Source organism: Octopus bimaculoides, chromosome 2 (genome assembly GCF_001194135.2).
Source record: "Octopus bimaculoides isolate UCB-OBI-ISO-001 chromosome 2, ASM119413v2, whole genome shotgun sequence".
Taxonomy (NCBI): Eukaryota; Metazoa; Mollusca; class Cephalopoda; order Octopoda; family Octopodidae; genus Octopus; species Octopus bimaculoides.
Window position 1 is genome coordinate 191,487,205 of NC_068982.1, and position 17,958 is coordinate 191,505,162.

The 17,958-nt window shown below is 39.5% G+C and overlaps 2 protein-coding genes across 4 annotated transcripts in view; both read right to left on the reverse strand.

Annotated features, from left to right (window-relative positions):
- Positions 1-1,954, reverse strand: part of LOC106871088 (tyrosine-protein phosphatase non-receptor type 13) — a 217,697-nt gene extending 215,743 nt beyond the window's left edge. The window contains exon 1 of the mRNA XM_052965917.1: positions 1,935-1,954. The gene's annotated coding sequence lies outside the window, so the exon portion shown is untranslated. The remainder of the gene's footprint in view (positions 1-1,934) is intronic.
- A 3,571-nt stretch (positions 1,955-5,525) lies between these two features.
- The window catches only part of LOC106871097 (galactokinase), a 23,494-nt gene continuing 11,061 nt past the window's right edge, over positions 5,526-17,958 (reverse strand). For 2 of the 3 annotated variants that reach the window (XM_014917397.2, XM_014917396.2), the window contains exons 2-7: positions 16,257-16,434; positions 15,104-15,359; positions 13,633-13,814; positions 11,976-12,126; positions 8,574-8,736; positions 5,526-6,998 (exon numbers count right to left, since the gene is read on the reverse strand). In XM_014917397.2, coding sequence (XP_014772883.2) covers positions 6,927-6,998; positions 8,574-8,736; positions 11,976-12,126; positions 13,633-13,814; positions 15,104-15,359; positions 16,257-16,434 — 1,002 coding nt within the window. In that variant the 3' untranslated portion in view covers positions 5,526-6,926. Of the gene's footprint in view, positions 6,999-8,573; positions 8,737-11,975; positions 12,127-13,632; positions 13,815-15,103; positions 15,360-16,256; positions 16,435-17,849; positions 17,933-17,958 lie in introns of those variants that run through there. The other variant, XM_052965821.1, reaches the window with a different exon arrangement.

Genomic DNA, 17,958 nt, shown 5'->3' on the forward strand with positions numbered 1-17,958 from the left:
TGTCTTTTAATCGAGCAATCTGTGAGAGTCAAGCGTACTGGGAGTAAGATACCAACAGCAATGACAATGATGATGATGGTGGTGGTGGTGGTAGTAGTAGTAGTAGTAGTAGTAGTAGTAGTGGTGGTGGTAGAACCCAAAGAGATAAGATAAAAATATGTTTTTTGGTTTCAAAAAAATCTAAGAACTTCTTTAATGTTGCCAAAAGCATCTCTTTCTTATCTTTGGTTCAACATTTTGTGCCAAATGGATGCCACCAGCTCACCAGATAATGGTTTATTTCAAACAGAGATAATTCTAGGTGTTGATACCCAATGATAAGAAATGCAACCAATTCTTGTCAACGGAACATTTTATTCAATTATCATTGGATGATGAGATTTATTGGGTTTTAAAAAAATTTTCCAACCAAGAATAAAATCAAAAACTTTACCAAGAATATGAAACAAGATTGGGAGACTTTCAGAATTTGTCAAAGACTCTGGAGATAAATCTGTGAGTCCTATTTGTCTGGTCTAAGAATTGTGTCTTTTAAAGAGAAACAATTTGGTCAAAGAGTTGCCAAAGTTTGTTAGAATATTTGACAGTATACCTTGTGGTATTTGTTCAGGTTCTGAGTTTAAATCCTGCTCAGGTTAGCTTTGCCTTTCATCCTCACAGAGTCGATAAATAAAATACCATCCCAATACTTGAGTCTCTCTCTCTCTCTCTCCCCTCCCTCTCTCTCTCTCTTAACAAGAAACCCTCTGTATTTATGCCTGGAAAGGGATGGAGGAGGTCTGTCAGGTGTTTAATCCTTTAGCACCCAAACCAGTCATATCTGGGGCCCAAATATTCTCCCAGTTTTATGTTCAAACTGGTGCATGAAGTGTGATGCTGCAGGGTAGAAAAACTGAATGCAGGAAACTTGCAAGACATGTTTGTGTGTTTAAACAACGAAGTACAAATGTTATATCTCTCTGTGGACATGTTAAAAGCATTTTATCTCCGAGGAGAATCAAATGAGATTTGAAACCAGTCAAGTTGAGACATTTTTTGTCGATGCAGTGTTGTTCAAAAGAGTTTTCTTTGGTTTACAGATGGACAGACACTCTACAGATACACATACACATACAAACACATGGTGGTTACACACACACATGTGTGTGTTTCATACGTGCACGCTCACACACACACACACACACACACGACCTTAATATGAACTTTCAATTCTATAAGAAGAAAAGAGAACATTTTGTGAAGGGAAACAAAAGGGTTTTGTCTCGGCTGCTTTTTCACCTTTTCATAGAAGGGAAGTGAAAAGATGCAATTCATGTACATGTGTGTGTGAGTGTGTGTGTCTGTGTGTGTGTATGTGTGTGAATGTGTGTGTATATATGTGTGCGTATGTGTTTGTGTATATACTACTTCAGAAGCAAGGAAAACTAATACAAATAGCCACAAAACACAAGCAAAACAAAAAACTGTTTTCAGTATTTAAGGAAGTTGACAAATACAAACAAGAAATCATACAACCGAACAAATATGAAGAAGAAGAAGAAACAACAAAAGCTATAAAACAAATGAAACCCAAAGTAAAACTAGAACAGTAGTGAAGTGAAAGCACGTCATAAAAATAAAACTACCGAATAACAAGAATCATAATAATTTAGGTAGAAGGTCAACAATTTTGAGCAGGGGTTATTAATCAATACCACTGACACTAGTCAAGTACTTGAGTCAATGGTATCAATCAGCCCCTCCCCCTAAAATTGCTGGCCTTGTGCCTAAATTAGAAATCATCATCATTATTATTATCATGTTCTGTGTGTAAGTTGTTACCAGTGAAATCAAGATGAATCACAGCCTCGATACATTGGTCAGTTTAGTTCTTCTTACTCTACAGAACTGACCACACACAATTGAATAAAATATAAAGAAAAGAGGAGACTTACCTATTATTTCCTGGTTTGTTGTTCCATTTTGGTCTCTTCTGTTAGACAGGTCTGACAACATAATTACAACATGTTTGATGAAAATGTCTTAAGAATTCAACTTGGAGATTTTGCTGTTGTTTAGAATTTACTCTCCAGACTTTTGGCAGTTCCAATAAACTAAAATATTTCTGCAAAGTCAATGACAAGAAATTGTCAATAAAAGACACCGGAACTGAAAAATTGTAAAAGTTCTTGTAGAGACAGGAAATGGAGGTCACATGTATCAAACAAGTTGGTGTTGGAATCTAAAATTAGTTTAACTCTTACTAATTGCAATCTCTTTAAAAAAAAACTTAATTAACTCAAGTAGTCAGAACAGATGCAATTAATGTTGGGAGGGGTCTCGTCAAGAACAAGTGTTTTTGACAAGATACTGAAGACTCCTGTAGTGTCTAGGGGAACAGAGATATGGGGTTTGTGGACATAGATTTGAAAGACAGACTCTGTTAGAATCAAATAGATATTAATATTCTAGTTAAATGTGGCTATAAATAAACTCTATGACAATTTCTTTAATGGCATCATGAAGAGGAATGGTCTCTGTCACAGCAGCAGATCTAGATTAAACTGACAACATCATCCTTAAGTGTGTACATGTCAGTTGTATTAACATATATATCATCACTTTACATCTATTTTCTATGCTGGCATGGGTTAGATGAACCCTTCACAGCCTGAGTCAGTCCTTTGAGATTGGTTTAGGGACTGTTTTGCTGGTACATTCCATTTTTTGCAAAGTTCCTAACACCAACCTCTTTACAGAGTGGCCATGGGGCTTCTTGTCTGATTGGAGAGTTCTCTTTGAGTTGTCTCCCTTTGTTTATCACCCATTTGAAAGAGTCTCTTGGACACAGAGGGAGGGAGAGAGATTGTGATGTGGGAAGCAGAATGACAGGAGTGAGAAAGATGATGGAAGAATGGAAGAGGGAAGGCAACGGACAGCTACATGTTGGTTTCAATTCCAACACCAAAGAAAATAGATTTCAATCTTGTTTCAAATTTCTTAGGGAAAGGCATGAACATCACACATTCCATCAGGCCAATGGAAAGGTTTTTAGATCTGCATGGTTTGTTAACAAAAACTTTTAACCAGTTATTCAGTGAAACTACTGCATAAAGGATTTACACTTCCTCATGGTACCTATTCAGAGTAAGATGAACAGAGCCATTTTTTCCTAGGAATATGATTGCAGTGTTGTTGAGATGGAGAACTAGTTGAGTCATTGACTAACATCTTGTCTCCAGCTGTTCACTCCACATGGGACCAAATAGTAAAAATAAATCACAGCTGGATTTGAACCCACACCAAACAGTTTCATACCTAGGGATACGCATACAACTTAAAATGACTCACATGTTTTTAAACTAAACAATATTTGTCCAGCGCAGACATCTGGCACTGTTTCAACTAGAATATCAGAAACAGTGAAAGAAAAAAAAGACAGAATATAGAAAACAAAATCTATTCTACAAGAAATGATGGTAATTTCTTTTCTCTTGAGGAATATTGGTGATGGACATTGGAGACAACAGACACTTGCCTCCCACAGCAGACTTAATGTCTGCTTTTTCATATTTGCAGGGATTAGATGAAAATGTGTCGAGGAAGAGCCTTTCTATGGCCAGATGCCAGCAGCTCCTACCCTTTCCTGGTTTCCAAGTGAGGTAATAAATCTGCCAGTCTGGAGCAACAAACAGCTTGGACATGGTTATGTGGAGAAGTGGAAACAAATGATACCATGTGAACGAGCCTTTTGTTTACAAAGATTGCACAATGTGACAAGATGTCTCAAGAAGCCCAGAGACACTTTCGTGGCCCATCACTCAAAAGGTGTTTTTCATAGGCCAGTTACATGACACTGACAACAGCCACAACTATTTCACTTGGCTTGATGGGTCTTCTTAGGCATGGCATATTTGCCAAAGGTCTCAGTCACGAGTCATTGCCTCTGTGAGGCTCAATGTTTGAAGATCATGCTTCACCACCTTGTCCCATGTCTTCCTAGGTCTCCCTTTTCCACAGCTGTCCTCATATGGCCATACCAGTGCAGTCGTTTCTCTTGCACACCACATCTGAAGCCTCTTATGCCCAACTTTTCTCTCAAGATGCATACACTCTTGTCAAACATGCACACTGACATTACACATCCAGCAAAGCATACTGGCTTCATTTCTTTCAAGCATGTCCTCGGCTGTCAATGTCCATGTTTCATTGCCGTGTAGCATGGCTGTTCACACACAGGCATCATACAATCTGCCTTTCACTCTGAGAGAGAAGCCCTTTATTACCAGCAGAGGTAGCTCTCTGAACTTTGCCCAGCCTAATCTTATTCTAGCAGCTATACTCTAGGAGCATCCACCCCAGCTACTGACTTGGTCACCTAGGTAACAGAAGCTATCAACTAATTCTAGCTTTCTCCCCTGCCATGTGATGGAATGTTTTCTGTACATCTTCAGTTTTTATTGCCCCTGTCACACACAAAAACTATCTTCCCAGTTAACCCTCCACCGATATCACTGCACCTCTTATACCAGGTACATAACTTACACTGGGTGCACCTTATGGAGTTTCTACAAATTGAGAAGGGCTGTCTGCCTGAAGGTATTTGTGATTTGTCTGCCTTCCTACTTACTAAGATTTTGGTTTTTGCTAGATTCACTCTAAGGCCCTTTGATTGTAGACCTTGCTTCCACACCTGAAACTTCTCTAGTTCAGGTAGTGATTCAGCTGTAAGAACAAGGTAATGTTGGCTTATCTAATGAAAAAGACATTAACAAATTAATTAGAATTAATTATGTGGCCAGGATTAAAACAATATTAATCAGAGTCTAAAAATGGCTTGAAAGAATCTTTAGAGCATCAGACAAAATGTCTTGTGGTGCTTAGTTCCAGCTCTTTACATTCTCACTCAACTGTCTTTCATTCTTCTGGAATCAATACAATGAAGTACCAGTCATGTACTGGGGTTCATTAAATCAACTAACCTCTTCCTTCTCCATCCAGTATTTTTTCAAGCAAGTATAAAAGACAATTCCTGACATGTTTTGGCCACCTCAGCTACCATCCTAATTAATGAACAAATCACTAATTAAATGCACAAAGTTTCTTATTTGGGTCTGTCAGGTGGGGAGAGTGAAGGAGAGTCATGTCCATAGCTTTCAGAGACACCCTGCCTTGAAACTATGGAAATAAATACTTACATATTGGTGATTGCAGGGAGGGAGTTCTAGAGGGTCACCCTGGGGGGAAAAGGACTGTTCATAGTGTAGGATTGGTATGTGGGTGGGGGAGGGGGAGACATTATATGGTCAGTGATTGGTGGAGAGATGAGTGAGTCAAGAGAGCATGAGGAGGAGGAGGAGGCGTGAAATATCTTTGAGGATCAATGGCCATTGTAGTAGCAGTAAAATAGATGGAGAGAGGACACAGCAGATGTATGGGGTCATAGGTTGGGTCAGAAATAATTGTGCGCAAATGAAAAAACCCTTGGAAATGATTCTCCAGGAATAAAAATTCAATCAACACAAAAGAAATCTTGAAGTCAGGAATATAGAAAAAATATTTTATTGGGACATCATCAATCATCATTGATTCTCCACGATTTTATGTGTCAATTAGAATTGATCCTAGCAAATTTTGTTTGGCTGGAAGCCCTTCCAATTGCTGGCCCTCACCTACTTTCAAACAAAGGTAATATTTTCTTCCATGGCCAGACACATTTTTCATACAATAATGGAGATGAATGACACTGCTTGTATGAAGGTGAAGCTTGTTTACAACTAGCACACAACACACATGATGGGCTTCTTCCAGTCTCCATCAACCGAATCCACTCACAAGGCTTTGGTCAGTCTCAGCCCAGAATTGAAAACACTTGCCCAAAGCACTGCACAATCATTTCAGATATTTTGTATTTTCATAGATGATGATGATGATGATGATGATGATCACTTCCTGATAAGTTACATTTGCCCCCGTGGTTAGGGTGTTGCACTCATAACCTTGTGATCATGGGTTCAACTCCCAGACCAGCTGCACGTTGTGGTTATAAGCCAAACACTTCATTTCACATTGCTCCAGTCCACTCAGCTGTAGGTGAGTCACTCTGTGGTGGACTAGCGTTCTATCCAGGAGAAATGTCAATCTGCTACCCACCCAGTGGAAGAGCAGCATTCAAAAGCTACAAGGCAAAGAAGTGCACTGTGACCAGCGTGTATAACAACATCCAATAGTTTCGTCAGTACCATGATACACCCACCAGTATATTTATTAGTCTCAAATATACACCAGCATCATCTGCAATTGGATTTAACTTTTATTAGTGTGTGTGTGTGTGTGTGTGTGCCCATGTCCATTCTTATAAGTGTCTGCATGTGTATCTATCCATGTGTGTGTGTTTGTGTGTGAGACACCTCAGATTAACCATTATCCATTCATGGAATTGTAGCCATGGTAAAGATTCAACAGCATCATTACTAAAATATAAATTCCTCCACAAAGACCAGCTTCCACACATGTCACTTCAGGTAAGTATTGAGTACTTCAATGTTTAAACACATAAGATTTTATTGAATTTATCAACATTTTGAAGGAGAAATCCAGCCCAAGTTTAAACCTTATCAAAAAATACTTGTCCCATAGACAAGTTCACACAAATCCTGCTATCTGCCCCTTATTTGCATTAATAAATCCTAACCATTGTAGGTAAATTCCCTGATTATGGCTGCTCTGTTGAAGCCAACCCCAATCATTAAAGTCATAATTCTTTAAATACTATAAAATATATAAATTAGATTTAACCTGTTTCAGTTATACAAACCCAATTAATTCCATTTTATTTTCAGATTAACCTTCAAAATGATTACAAAAAAAAAAACCCATTAAAAAACATAACAGTTTTTCAAAAAAAAAAATGACAAAGTGTTTAATGTTTTTGTAGTTTAAATGTGTCATAACTTCAACTGACGGGCACCATCAGACGGAGGACATACATAAAACGTAGGCTGACCCTGGTAGGTTTTCTGAAAAATAAAAAGATAAAAAACATTACAAAATATTTAAAACAGGAAGAAAATCATAAAATAATAATGAGATTATTGTGTATAGTGCTCAGGTGCACTACAGCTCATCAAAGGTGCACGTACAGTACATCGTATAGCTCACTCCTTCCATCAAATCAACGTTGTCTAAACCCTTTCGTTACTGCATTTCTGTTGAGATGCTCTGTGTTTCTTTCAATTAATTTTAAATATAACAAAGAATTTAGTAAAATAACTTATTAATCATTAAGCTAGTGTTAGGAACATAAATTGTGACTAAGGTTTGGAGGAAGATTTTAATTCAAAACTTATATGAAAACAAGACATTTGTATTACCAGAGCCACAACCGGTTTCAGCCGGTAACAAAAGCGTTAACAGGGGCATGGTGCATTATGTGTCAAGTGGCAAAGTGATTGTAGAACAACATGAAATGAAGCGTTTTCCTCAAGAACACAATGCACCACGTGGTCTAGGAATTGAAACCACAATCTCCTGATCATGAGTGCAACACCCTAACCACTAGGCTATGCATTCTCACAAATAATAATCATAAATGCTCTGATGCAGTACCAGGCAGTGGCTGTCATGGTTTCTGATCTTAACTGATTGGAAGTGTTATCATGATGTACATTGTTTTGTCTTGGTATAAAAAATGGCCTACAGCAAATATTCTGCTCAATACCACAGATTTGTTTGTCAGTTGTTTGACCTTAACCAGTTGAGCATGTCCCTTGATGGCTGAGGAAATGTGCATCTCTGATCATGAGCAGAAGTAGTGGGGGAGCATGATAGCCATGTATTGAGAGGAATTCTTTGGAGTTTGGATAATTCATCTGTCAAAACATTCTTAAACATCCCTTATTCAGGGAACTTTTGAGCATGATGGACTACTTGACCTGAAGAAAATTCATTTAACATCCGTTTTCCATGCTGGCATGGGTTGGACGGTTCGATTAGGGTCTGGAAAGTCAGTAGGCTGCACCAGGCTCTAATCTGATCTGGCAGTGTTTCTACAGCTGGATGCCATTCCCAATGCACTCCAAGAGTGTAGTGGGTGCTTTTTACGTGCCACCGACACAGGGGCCAAAGGAGCTGGCATCGACCACGATCGGATGGTGCTTTTTACATGCTACAGGCACGAGGGTTACAACTACATGAAATAAAGTGTCTTGCTCAAGGACGCAATGCACCCCCAGGAATTGAACTCACAGCCTTATGATCATGATCCAAATACCCAAACCACTCAACCAGGGCACCTTCACGTGTGTGTGTGTGTGTGTGTGTGTGTATACATAGATTGTATCAGTACAGTTCCCCCCAACGACAACTACCCCCTAGCACTATTACCCCACTTAGTTAATTTACCCGCTCTCCAATATATTAAGAAGTTTTAAATCATCATCTGTTGTCCTCCGGGGTAATCGTCTTTAGGGGTTTATTGTCCATGGGGCGGGGTAAATGTCTGACTCAAGACAGGAACATAAACACCCTCCTCCTGTTAACGAGGCAGAAAAGAAAAGAGAGAAAGTAATAAGCAGTGAAGAATGGATGCTGACTCTGATGTGTTCCATGACAGATGCAGCTGCACTCTTGGTTACCAACGTCACTGTGCAACCACCAAAGCCGCCACCAGTCATCCGTGAACCGTACACACCATCCATTTGTAAGGCAGCATTAACAAGTTGGTCTAATTCAGGACAGGAAACTTCATAATCATCTCTGAAAAAGGAAGAAGGTAAAAAAAAAAAATAATAATAATAATAATAATAATAATATTAATAATAATAAATGAATAAAAATAAATAAGTAAAAAAGTGACAAAGAGGAAGAAAAGGAAGAAAAGAAGAAGAAGACAGTAAATCAATTAAAACAACTTGACTTAATGAAAATATTAAAACAGGAAATATGAGTCATTAAATGACATAACGAACTTTTATATTATTTGAGGGTTGGAGGAGGAGGAGGAGGAGGAGGTAGTGGCGGAGTAGGAGGTACAGACTGTGTTGCTAAGTTTAGTGTTGATCTGGGTGGAGTAATAAGGGTAAAGCACTACAGCCATATTACTGCTACCATAACAATAACATCTACTACTACTACTACTACTACTACTACTACTACTACTACTACTGTTGCTGCTGCTGCTACAGGCAACCTCTATCATTTCTAATACTGCACAAATTCTAACACAAAACTGAAACTAAATTTACTTTTTTTTCAACCTCCAACCCCCACCAGACACCTCCTCCATACTCTGATACAACAGCAAAACTAATTGACCTAATTAGGAAAAGGTCATTAAATGCCTAGAAATAATAATTGCTAGCATCATAATTAGTGTTAATTAAAAGTAAAGCACAGAATCTATGAGAATGAAGGTTAGCATAAGAAGGGGGACGGGGGGGGTGTTGTTATTTAACCCCAGGTCAACCTGCAGTAACCACATTTTTAATGGTCTTTTAGCCATGACCAAGTGTCATTTGAGGAAGGTTTCATTACTATTTCTAGCAGATCAAGCAACCACACAGAAGGTTTGTGTTTTTGTTTGCACTGGAATCCTAAAACTTAAGAGATAGCAAAGGGTGAAGGGAATAAGGTGCAGCTACATGCATACATATGTGCATGTGTGCATCTTTGGTCTATGCCTCATAAATTCATGTAGGGAATTTAGCAACCAAACCTTCTTCACTAAGGCATCTTTTTTGTTCAATTTATCCAACACATAAGGTGCAGACATGGCTGTATGGTGAAGAAGCTTGCTTTCCAATCCTGAGGTCTTGAGTTCAGTTACACTGCGCCTCCTACAATGACCCCAGGCTGACCAAAACCTTGTGAGTGAATTTGGTAGATGGAATCTGAAAGAAACCCAACATGTGTGATGGTATCTGTCTTCAAATTATGTGATTGTTGTAAACGAGTCTCACTGTTATACAAGCAGTGTCATTCACTTCTAATATTCTACAAAAAGAAGACATGTCTGATCATGGGGAAGGCATAGAAACTCTGTCTTAATAAACTCTGTCTTACTCATGAACGGAAATGATGATGATGGTGATGCTATCAAATATGAACATGAGATATCCCAGCATAGGTGGGTTTGCTAGGTTTGTGTTCCACTACTTCTGCGTTTAAAGTCTGAACAGACAAAGTTTGAACCGACTTCAATGTAGGATTGTGTTTCTGTTGTCAGTTAAATAAATCTTCATCTCTTTAACGACCTTAATGACCCTGGGAAAGCATGAACATCACATCATCAACTTTTTCCTTTCCAGAAAGTAAGTAAATTGAATCTTCATTATTTTTACTTCAGACCACAGCAACAACATGGTCACACGATATTAAAGAAATAACAGCCAAATCTTACTCTAACCACATCTACCTGCTTAAAAAAGAAAGGATACATTGAGAAATGAGCTTCAATAGAGACTGTTATGGTTGGAACGATGCCATCAACCTGTCCAATCGGTTAGGCCTAGGGTTAAACAGAAATAGTAATCGTTTGAGCTGACATGGAAGTCTCTTTGTGGTCGAAGAACATGCAAGAAACGGCAGCTACATCTCTCTCTGAAGAGTGAACAATTGAGCCAAAAAGAAAAGGAAGTGATGGTCACGGCTGGAATACTTCTGACCATAGGTTCTCTCAATCAGGACTGACCTGTGGTTAAACAAACAACAACAACAACAACAAAAGACCTGTTTGTAAGAAGAAACATCTTTCAAGAGGTTCCATTGGAAAGAAAATCAGAATTGAGACGCTCCTGTTCCCCCGACCCGCCAAAATAAAAATGTCGTCAACATAAAGAAAATAAACATTGAACCAAAACTTAAGATTCGTTGGTAATCCTATAAACCCCGTCTTTTGTTTCTTTAAATCATCCGGATTTGTTTTATAAAAACATTTTAGAGACAGGACCAGAGACATTACAAGGGAAGTAATTTTACATACAATTAGTTGAAAAGAGTGCTCTCCCTTGGAAACCATACTCGACTGCATTTAAACATGACATACGAACGAGAAATTTCAATTAAAGTAAAGAAACACTAATCAAATTAATAATTAATTAGTTAAAACAGGGGAGGCAACTCTTGGAATTATAATGAAAGACTTACAGACACAAGAACGGAAATGAGAGTACGAGGGCAGTAGATTGTATCCACTGTATTCTCAGTATATGACTGGTACTAATTCACTAGATTTTCATTCGTAGCCCGTAAAAGCCTCACAAGCCATTTATTTACTCCTAGTTTCCTTTGCGACCTTGAAATCAAAGTATAGGAGACCTCGTCAAAGCCCTTTCTCCTGCTAGACCCAAGATTAGAGACAGCAGTTTACTGGATTCCTTTTGAAGTTGTCTCACAAGCAACAGGGCGTCAAAACCAAATTCTATGTTGTCTCAATTAATCCGGTCCCAAATCAGTTTTGCAATAACCCCTTTTCTGCTCCAACAGTTTAATGTCTCCATACTCTCCTCTCTCCCTCTACTTTGTCTACTTTACTCTTGCAGTAGGTTATGTGCGCATGTCACATGTCACTTGGAACCCGTGGTGGACACTGCTAACCCACACATCATTCCAGTTGATGCAATCAGCACGGGACAGCCTGCTTGTGAAAGTGCAAGTGGCTGAGCACTCCACAGACATATGTACCCTTAATGTAATTCTCAGGGAAATTCAGCATGACACAGAATACGATCAGGCTGGCCACCATCGAATTACAGGTACAACTTATTTTTGCCAGCTGAGTGGACTGGAGCAGCGGGAAATAAAGTGTCTTGCTCAAGGACACAATGTGCTGCCAGGAATCGAACTCACGTCCGCACAATCCTGAGCCAAATACCCAGACCACTAAGCCATGTTTTCACACCATACTAATAGGATGTTACAGAACTGATGCCTAACTGCTTTTCGATAATTTTCAAAATGTTTTCTCTGCCATTAAAACAAAAACAAACAGAACTGACCTGAGAGAGATGTGACTGTCAACCATAAGTTTACCAAATTTGGTCATGTCTGCAGAAGAAAGAGCTTTGGCCGCTTCTTCGGTTCTGCGAATTTCTGTTATTACATGGCGTATCCGTTTTACCGTTTCTTGGTCCAGTTTATCTTTACAAGCTGAAACAAACAAAAAACAAAACAAAAACACATTTTTACTTCTGAATCAAGTGCAGTTTCATGATGACGATGATGATGAAGATGATGGTGGTGGTAGTGTTGGAGGAGGAGGAGGAGGAGGAGGAGAAGAATTCTGTTTTATTTTTATTGGTTTATAAATTGTATAAAGTTAGTTACATCTGCTTCCAAACCCCATGGTTTCAAGTTCAATTCCACTGTGTAGCACTTTGGGCTAGTGTCTTCTCGTATAGTCTTGGGTCAGACAAAGCCATATGAGTGAATTTGGCAGGCAGAAACTGTGTAGAAGCCCATCGTCATGATACATACATATGTGTGTGTTTGTGTGCATGTGACTGTATGCGTTTCAGTGTGTGTGTGTGTATGTACATTTGTGTTCCTCAGTCCTCATATTATGGGGTAGCTATATATGAACATAGCCACCCTTTATTTTTTATCTTCCTTGAAAACATGTCCGGCCATGGGGAAAGTATTACCTTGTTTGGAAAGAGACGAGGATTGGTGACAGGAAGGGCATCCAGCTGTAGAAACTTTGCCAGATCAGATTGGAGCCTGGTGCAGCCTTCTGGCTTGCCAGTCCTCAGTCAAACCGTCCAACCCATACCAGCATGGAAAGCGGATGTTAAACGATGATGATGATGATGATGATGAGAACCTCCAGAGCCATTTGATGGATATAAAAAAAAATCTTACTGTACTTTTACAATTAGACATTATTTGCAATTGTATAAAGAAATTAAGATATTTTGTGTATTGGCAATGCCCCAACATGGCCACAACCTCAAGGCTGAAACATAAAAGAATAAAATCATGTTTAGAGCTTGGTTGAGAAGGTTTAGAGGATAGATATGGCTACCCTGTTTTATATAAGGGTGGGTGGGAGTAGGTGGAAAGAAGATGAAGTGTCAGAGTGTACTCTCAAAGTTCAATAAAGTGAGTACCAGAGAGAGAGGATATGGAGAAAGGGGTGAGGGGATAAGTTTAGAAGAGTGTGAGAGGGGGAGTGGAGGTGAAATATGGGTAGAGTCAATGGGAAATATGAGTTAGAGAGAGAGAGAGAGAGAGAGAGAGCAAGGTGAGGAAGGAAGGGAGGGGGTGAGAGGTGAAGTATAATAAAACTGTAAACAGATGAGAAAAAGAGATTATGTGTGGAGAGAAGAATTGAGAGAGAGAGGCGGAGGTAAGAGAGAGAAGAATTGAAAGAGAGAGAGAGAGACGGAGGTGAGAGAGAGATGGAGGTGAGAGAGAGGCGGAGGTGAGAGGTGTGTGGGAGTTGGTTTAGAGACAAACAAAAGTTGGGTAACTTTGATGGTGGGTACGAGTGGCAGGGGAGGTAATAAGAACATATTTTTATGTTGATTTAACAAAATAATAATTTGAATGATTTATATGTGCATTTGTTAATTTAATGAAATAATTAAATGGAATTACATTGAGCAGAAAATATTTGAGGTTAATTTCTGCTTCAGCCACACAACACTGATTTACCTTCAAGATCTTCCATTTTGGCATCTCTTAGAGAGTCTTTGGACATAAGCTTTGCAGCAAGTTTACACTGATCACGTCGAGAAGAATATTCCGTTCCTGTCAGTTCATGTTTTACATTGGAATTGGTAATCAAAACAACAGTTTCAGGATCTTTCATGGCAACCAATTCTGATTCCATCGATCTTTATGGAAGATAAGAAATTTTATAAGAAATTTCAATGCTTTTGGGATATTTCGTACACACAAATAAACACGCCACACTTGTGTATTTTATTCGTTTCTAGGTAGAGGCATGCGTCTATGCTTAACTCCAAAGTATTACGAATATGAATGCAAAAGACCCGCAACTGAATTCTCCATAAAAAATATTTACAACAACAAAATCCTCAACTTTTACCTTCTCAAAACACAAAAGGTAAATTTTCTAAATAATGTTCAAATAACATCAACAATTTGCTTCCCAATTACGTGGTTCCAGGTTCAACTCCACTGTGTGGCACCTCAGGCAAATGTCTTCTATAGCATCAGGCTGCTGAAAGCCTTGTGAGTAGATTTGGTAGATGGAAACTGAAAGAAGCTTATTGTATATGTGTGTGTGTGTGTGTGTGTGTGTGAGTGTCTTTATGTCTGTGTTTGCCCCTGCCACCCCTTGACAACTGGTGTTGGTGTGTTTACATCCCTGCAACTTAGCAGTTTGGCCTAAGAGACCAATAGAATAAATACTGGGCTTAAAAAAAACCCCACAGGGGTTGATTCATTCTATTAAAATGCTTCATGGTGGTGCCCCAGTATGGCCACAGTCTGATTGAAATAAATAAAAGATAAAAGAATTAAACCCCAATTAAACATCTGCAGACCAAATAACCTTTCCACATTCTTCTGTGGACCCTAAAATACAAAAATAACTAATACCCCTGTAGTTATTATTATCTAAAGCATCACCTTTACCTTTGTAGCAGTTGACTATGGTGCTGCTACACCAGTCAATGGGTTTGACTCCATCATGAACTCCCTGGTTTACAATACGTATGACTAGGCCATAGCCCACACCACCAGATGTTTTAAGCATCTCAGCAGTGATTCCTGATGGGCCGGCAGCTTTTCCTGGTTTATAACCTTAATTGCTTTATCTACCAGGGAGGTGTCTATTCGGGTAGCTGGTCCCTTAACTGGGTCAACATTTGGCAGGCTCTCCTCCTCCCATTCATTCTCCACATTCAGCAGTCGCACACCCCGACACACAGGGTTACCATGTACAGCTGAGTGGACAGAATCAACATGAAATTTAGCTCCAGAGCATTACATGTACTGGAACGACCCTAGCAAAATCGTGAGTGCAACGTCCCAACCATTCAACCACACCCCTCCCCAGACATATAATGGAACCGTCTACACTTGACACCATTATTGGAATTGTTAAGATAACCATAACAAGAAAAGCATGAGCAAAGTTTGTCAAAGACTTCCTCACCTGCAATCAATTAATAAAGCGTAACCACTCTGTCCCTTGAAAGAGATTAGCTGATCCATAATCCCACAGGGAAGATTAGCAAAATTATTTTCAGCACTCTGGCAGCTGAGAGCTTTCTCATCTTTGTTGTTGCTTTTGTTGTCAGTTAATAAGTCGAGCAACATATAGACAGACACTTCAAGGGCGGCTGAACTGGACAAACCTCCACCAAATGGAACTGAAGACACAATCACCGCATCAAAGGGACACGGTTTCCCTGTGAAAAAAATTACATCAAGGATTAATTATAATTGCAGAACAACTCGACTGTTTACATACCAATCCATCCAAGACCACCACTAAGCAACTTAATGTTATAGTAGCTGCACTGACAATATATAATTATAGATATCACCACCACCACCATTTTACATCCACCGTCCACCCTGGCACAAATTGGTCAGGTGGTCATAGAGGAATGTCCACTATTATTCAGTTACTGTTCTCTTCCCCCACCACCTCCCCAATGTGATCCTTTCCAGCTGAACACAGCTGGAGACCCTTCCTATCAACAACCTCTTCAGAAAACTAAAAGCGCCTCTTCACATTTGTTTGTTAACCAGACAATAAAACCCAGTCGTGTTGGGCCCAATATCTTTGACAAACAAATATTTCTACTCTACTTTATGTATTGAGTACTTCGTCGTTCTTGTGATTCTAAACTGAGAAAATTCAACAATATATTTAATGCCTGTTTTCCATGCTGGCATGGGTTGGACAGTTTGACAGGAGCTGGCAATGTTGGAGAGCCATACCAGGCTCCATGGTCTGTTTTGGTCTGGTTTCCATGGCTGGATGCTCTTCCTAATGCAAACCACCTTACAGAGCATACCACACACATACACATGTACATGCAAGCACCAGGTAGTAACTTGAACCCCTACATGGTCACTCAGGATGCTAGAAACGACAGCCAAATACCATCCATATCACATCCTGTCATCTAAAATAAAGCAAGGCACACTGGATAATTAATGTACTCCAAGATAGACTATATCTGAAAATAAACAAATGGGATGATCATAAGTCAGTGTGATCAGGATATTCCTAGGGCTAAGCAACAACAATTTCAACTCAGACCACACAAAAAGGATGAAACAAAAACCGTTGCTACCTTTGTAGTAGTGGACAACACCCTTCACATAGTTGGCCCATTTTGGGGTCCCTGGTTGAAGGTCCTCAATGGCAAACTCCACATAATTGCATTCATTTACTTCCGGTGACAATGTTAACACTCGACAAACAGAATTTTCCGTCTTCTTCCCAACTGCCACCGTCACCAACGGCAATGCCTACAACAGCAACAATTTAGAAATAAAGGCAGGAAAATATTTTTAAAATAAAAAAATATAAATAATGAAAATATTTAAGAAAATAAATATAAATGAAGCTCGTATGTTCTGCTGGATGTGTAATGTCAGTGTGCACACACGACAGGGTGTAAGCGCCCTGAGAGAAATGTTGGACATAAGAAGTATCGGATGTGGTGCACTGGTATGGTCATGTGATAAGGTGGTGAAGTACGCCCTTTGAACGTTGGGCCTCACGGGGGCAATGACAAGCAACTGAGACCTTTGGAAATATGCCATGCATGAGGAGACCCATCAAGCCAAGTGAGATCATAGTCGTGGCCAATGTCAGTGTTGACTAACTGGTCTATTTAAAAGCACCTTTCAATCGTTGACTGATATGCTGTGCTTGTAAAGACCTATTGAAACCATAGTTGTGGTCAATATCAGTGCTGCCTGTCTGGCACCCATACCAGTGACACATAAAAGCACCATTCAAGCGTGGCCAATGCCAGTGCTGCTTGACTGGCACCTGTGCCAGTGGCATGTAAAAGCACCCACAACACTCTCAGAGTGGTTGGCGTTAGGAAGGGCATCCAGTTGTAGAAACTCTGCCAGATCGGATTGGGGCCTGGTGCAGCCTTCTGGCTTGCCAGTCCTCAGTCAAACCGTCCAACCCATGCCAGCATGGAAAGCGGACGTTAAACGATGATGATGGTTGTGATGATGATGAGGCATGGCTGTGAAGTAAGAACTCTGATTCTCAACCACATGGTTCTGGGTTCAGTCCCACTTCATGACACTTTGAGCAAGTGTCTTCTACTATAGACTTGGGCTGACAAAGCCTTGTGAATGATTTGGTAGATAGAAACTGAAAGAAGCCCATCGTATATGTGTGCATCTTTGTGTCTGTGCTTGAACCCCACACCACTGCTTATGTGTTTATATCTCCTATGACTTGGCAGTTTAGCAAGGATCCAATAGAATAAGTACCAGGCTTTAAAAAAAATAAGGACTGGGATTGATTTGCTTGACTAAAAATTCTTAAAAGTGGTGCTCCAGCATGGCCGCAGTCTAATGACTGAAACAAGTGAAAGAAAAAGTCCCTTATAGGAAAGAGAGTTTTTAAAGCCAGTATTTGAACCCCACTCCCTAAACTCCCATGTGTACTTTATAGTAAATTAAAGTCTTTTAAGGGCCAGCAAATCTCTAAAATAGAGACAACTAGCAGAAATACCCGGCGTTGCCCGGGTTAAAGAGAATAATGAAATCTAAAAACGCCGTCTAGACTACGCATCATCTTTATATATAGAGATGTATATACACACACGCACCCAAGCACACGTATATATATGTATATCAATATAAATATATGAAAATCAATGAAGTTTCGTAAAAGAAGGTGATCATGTACATACTTTCTTGCTGTTGTGATTATAACACCTCATTGTAAACTATGTTCCTTGTTTTCCCTTGTGGAGCATATACAAATAGGTTTTTTTGTTGCTGCCCACTCTTGAGCAGCCA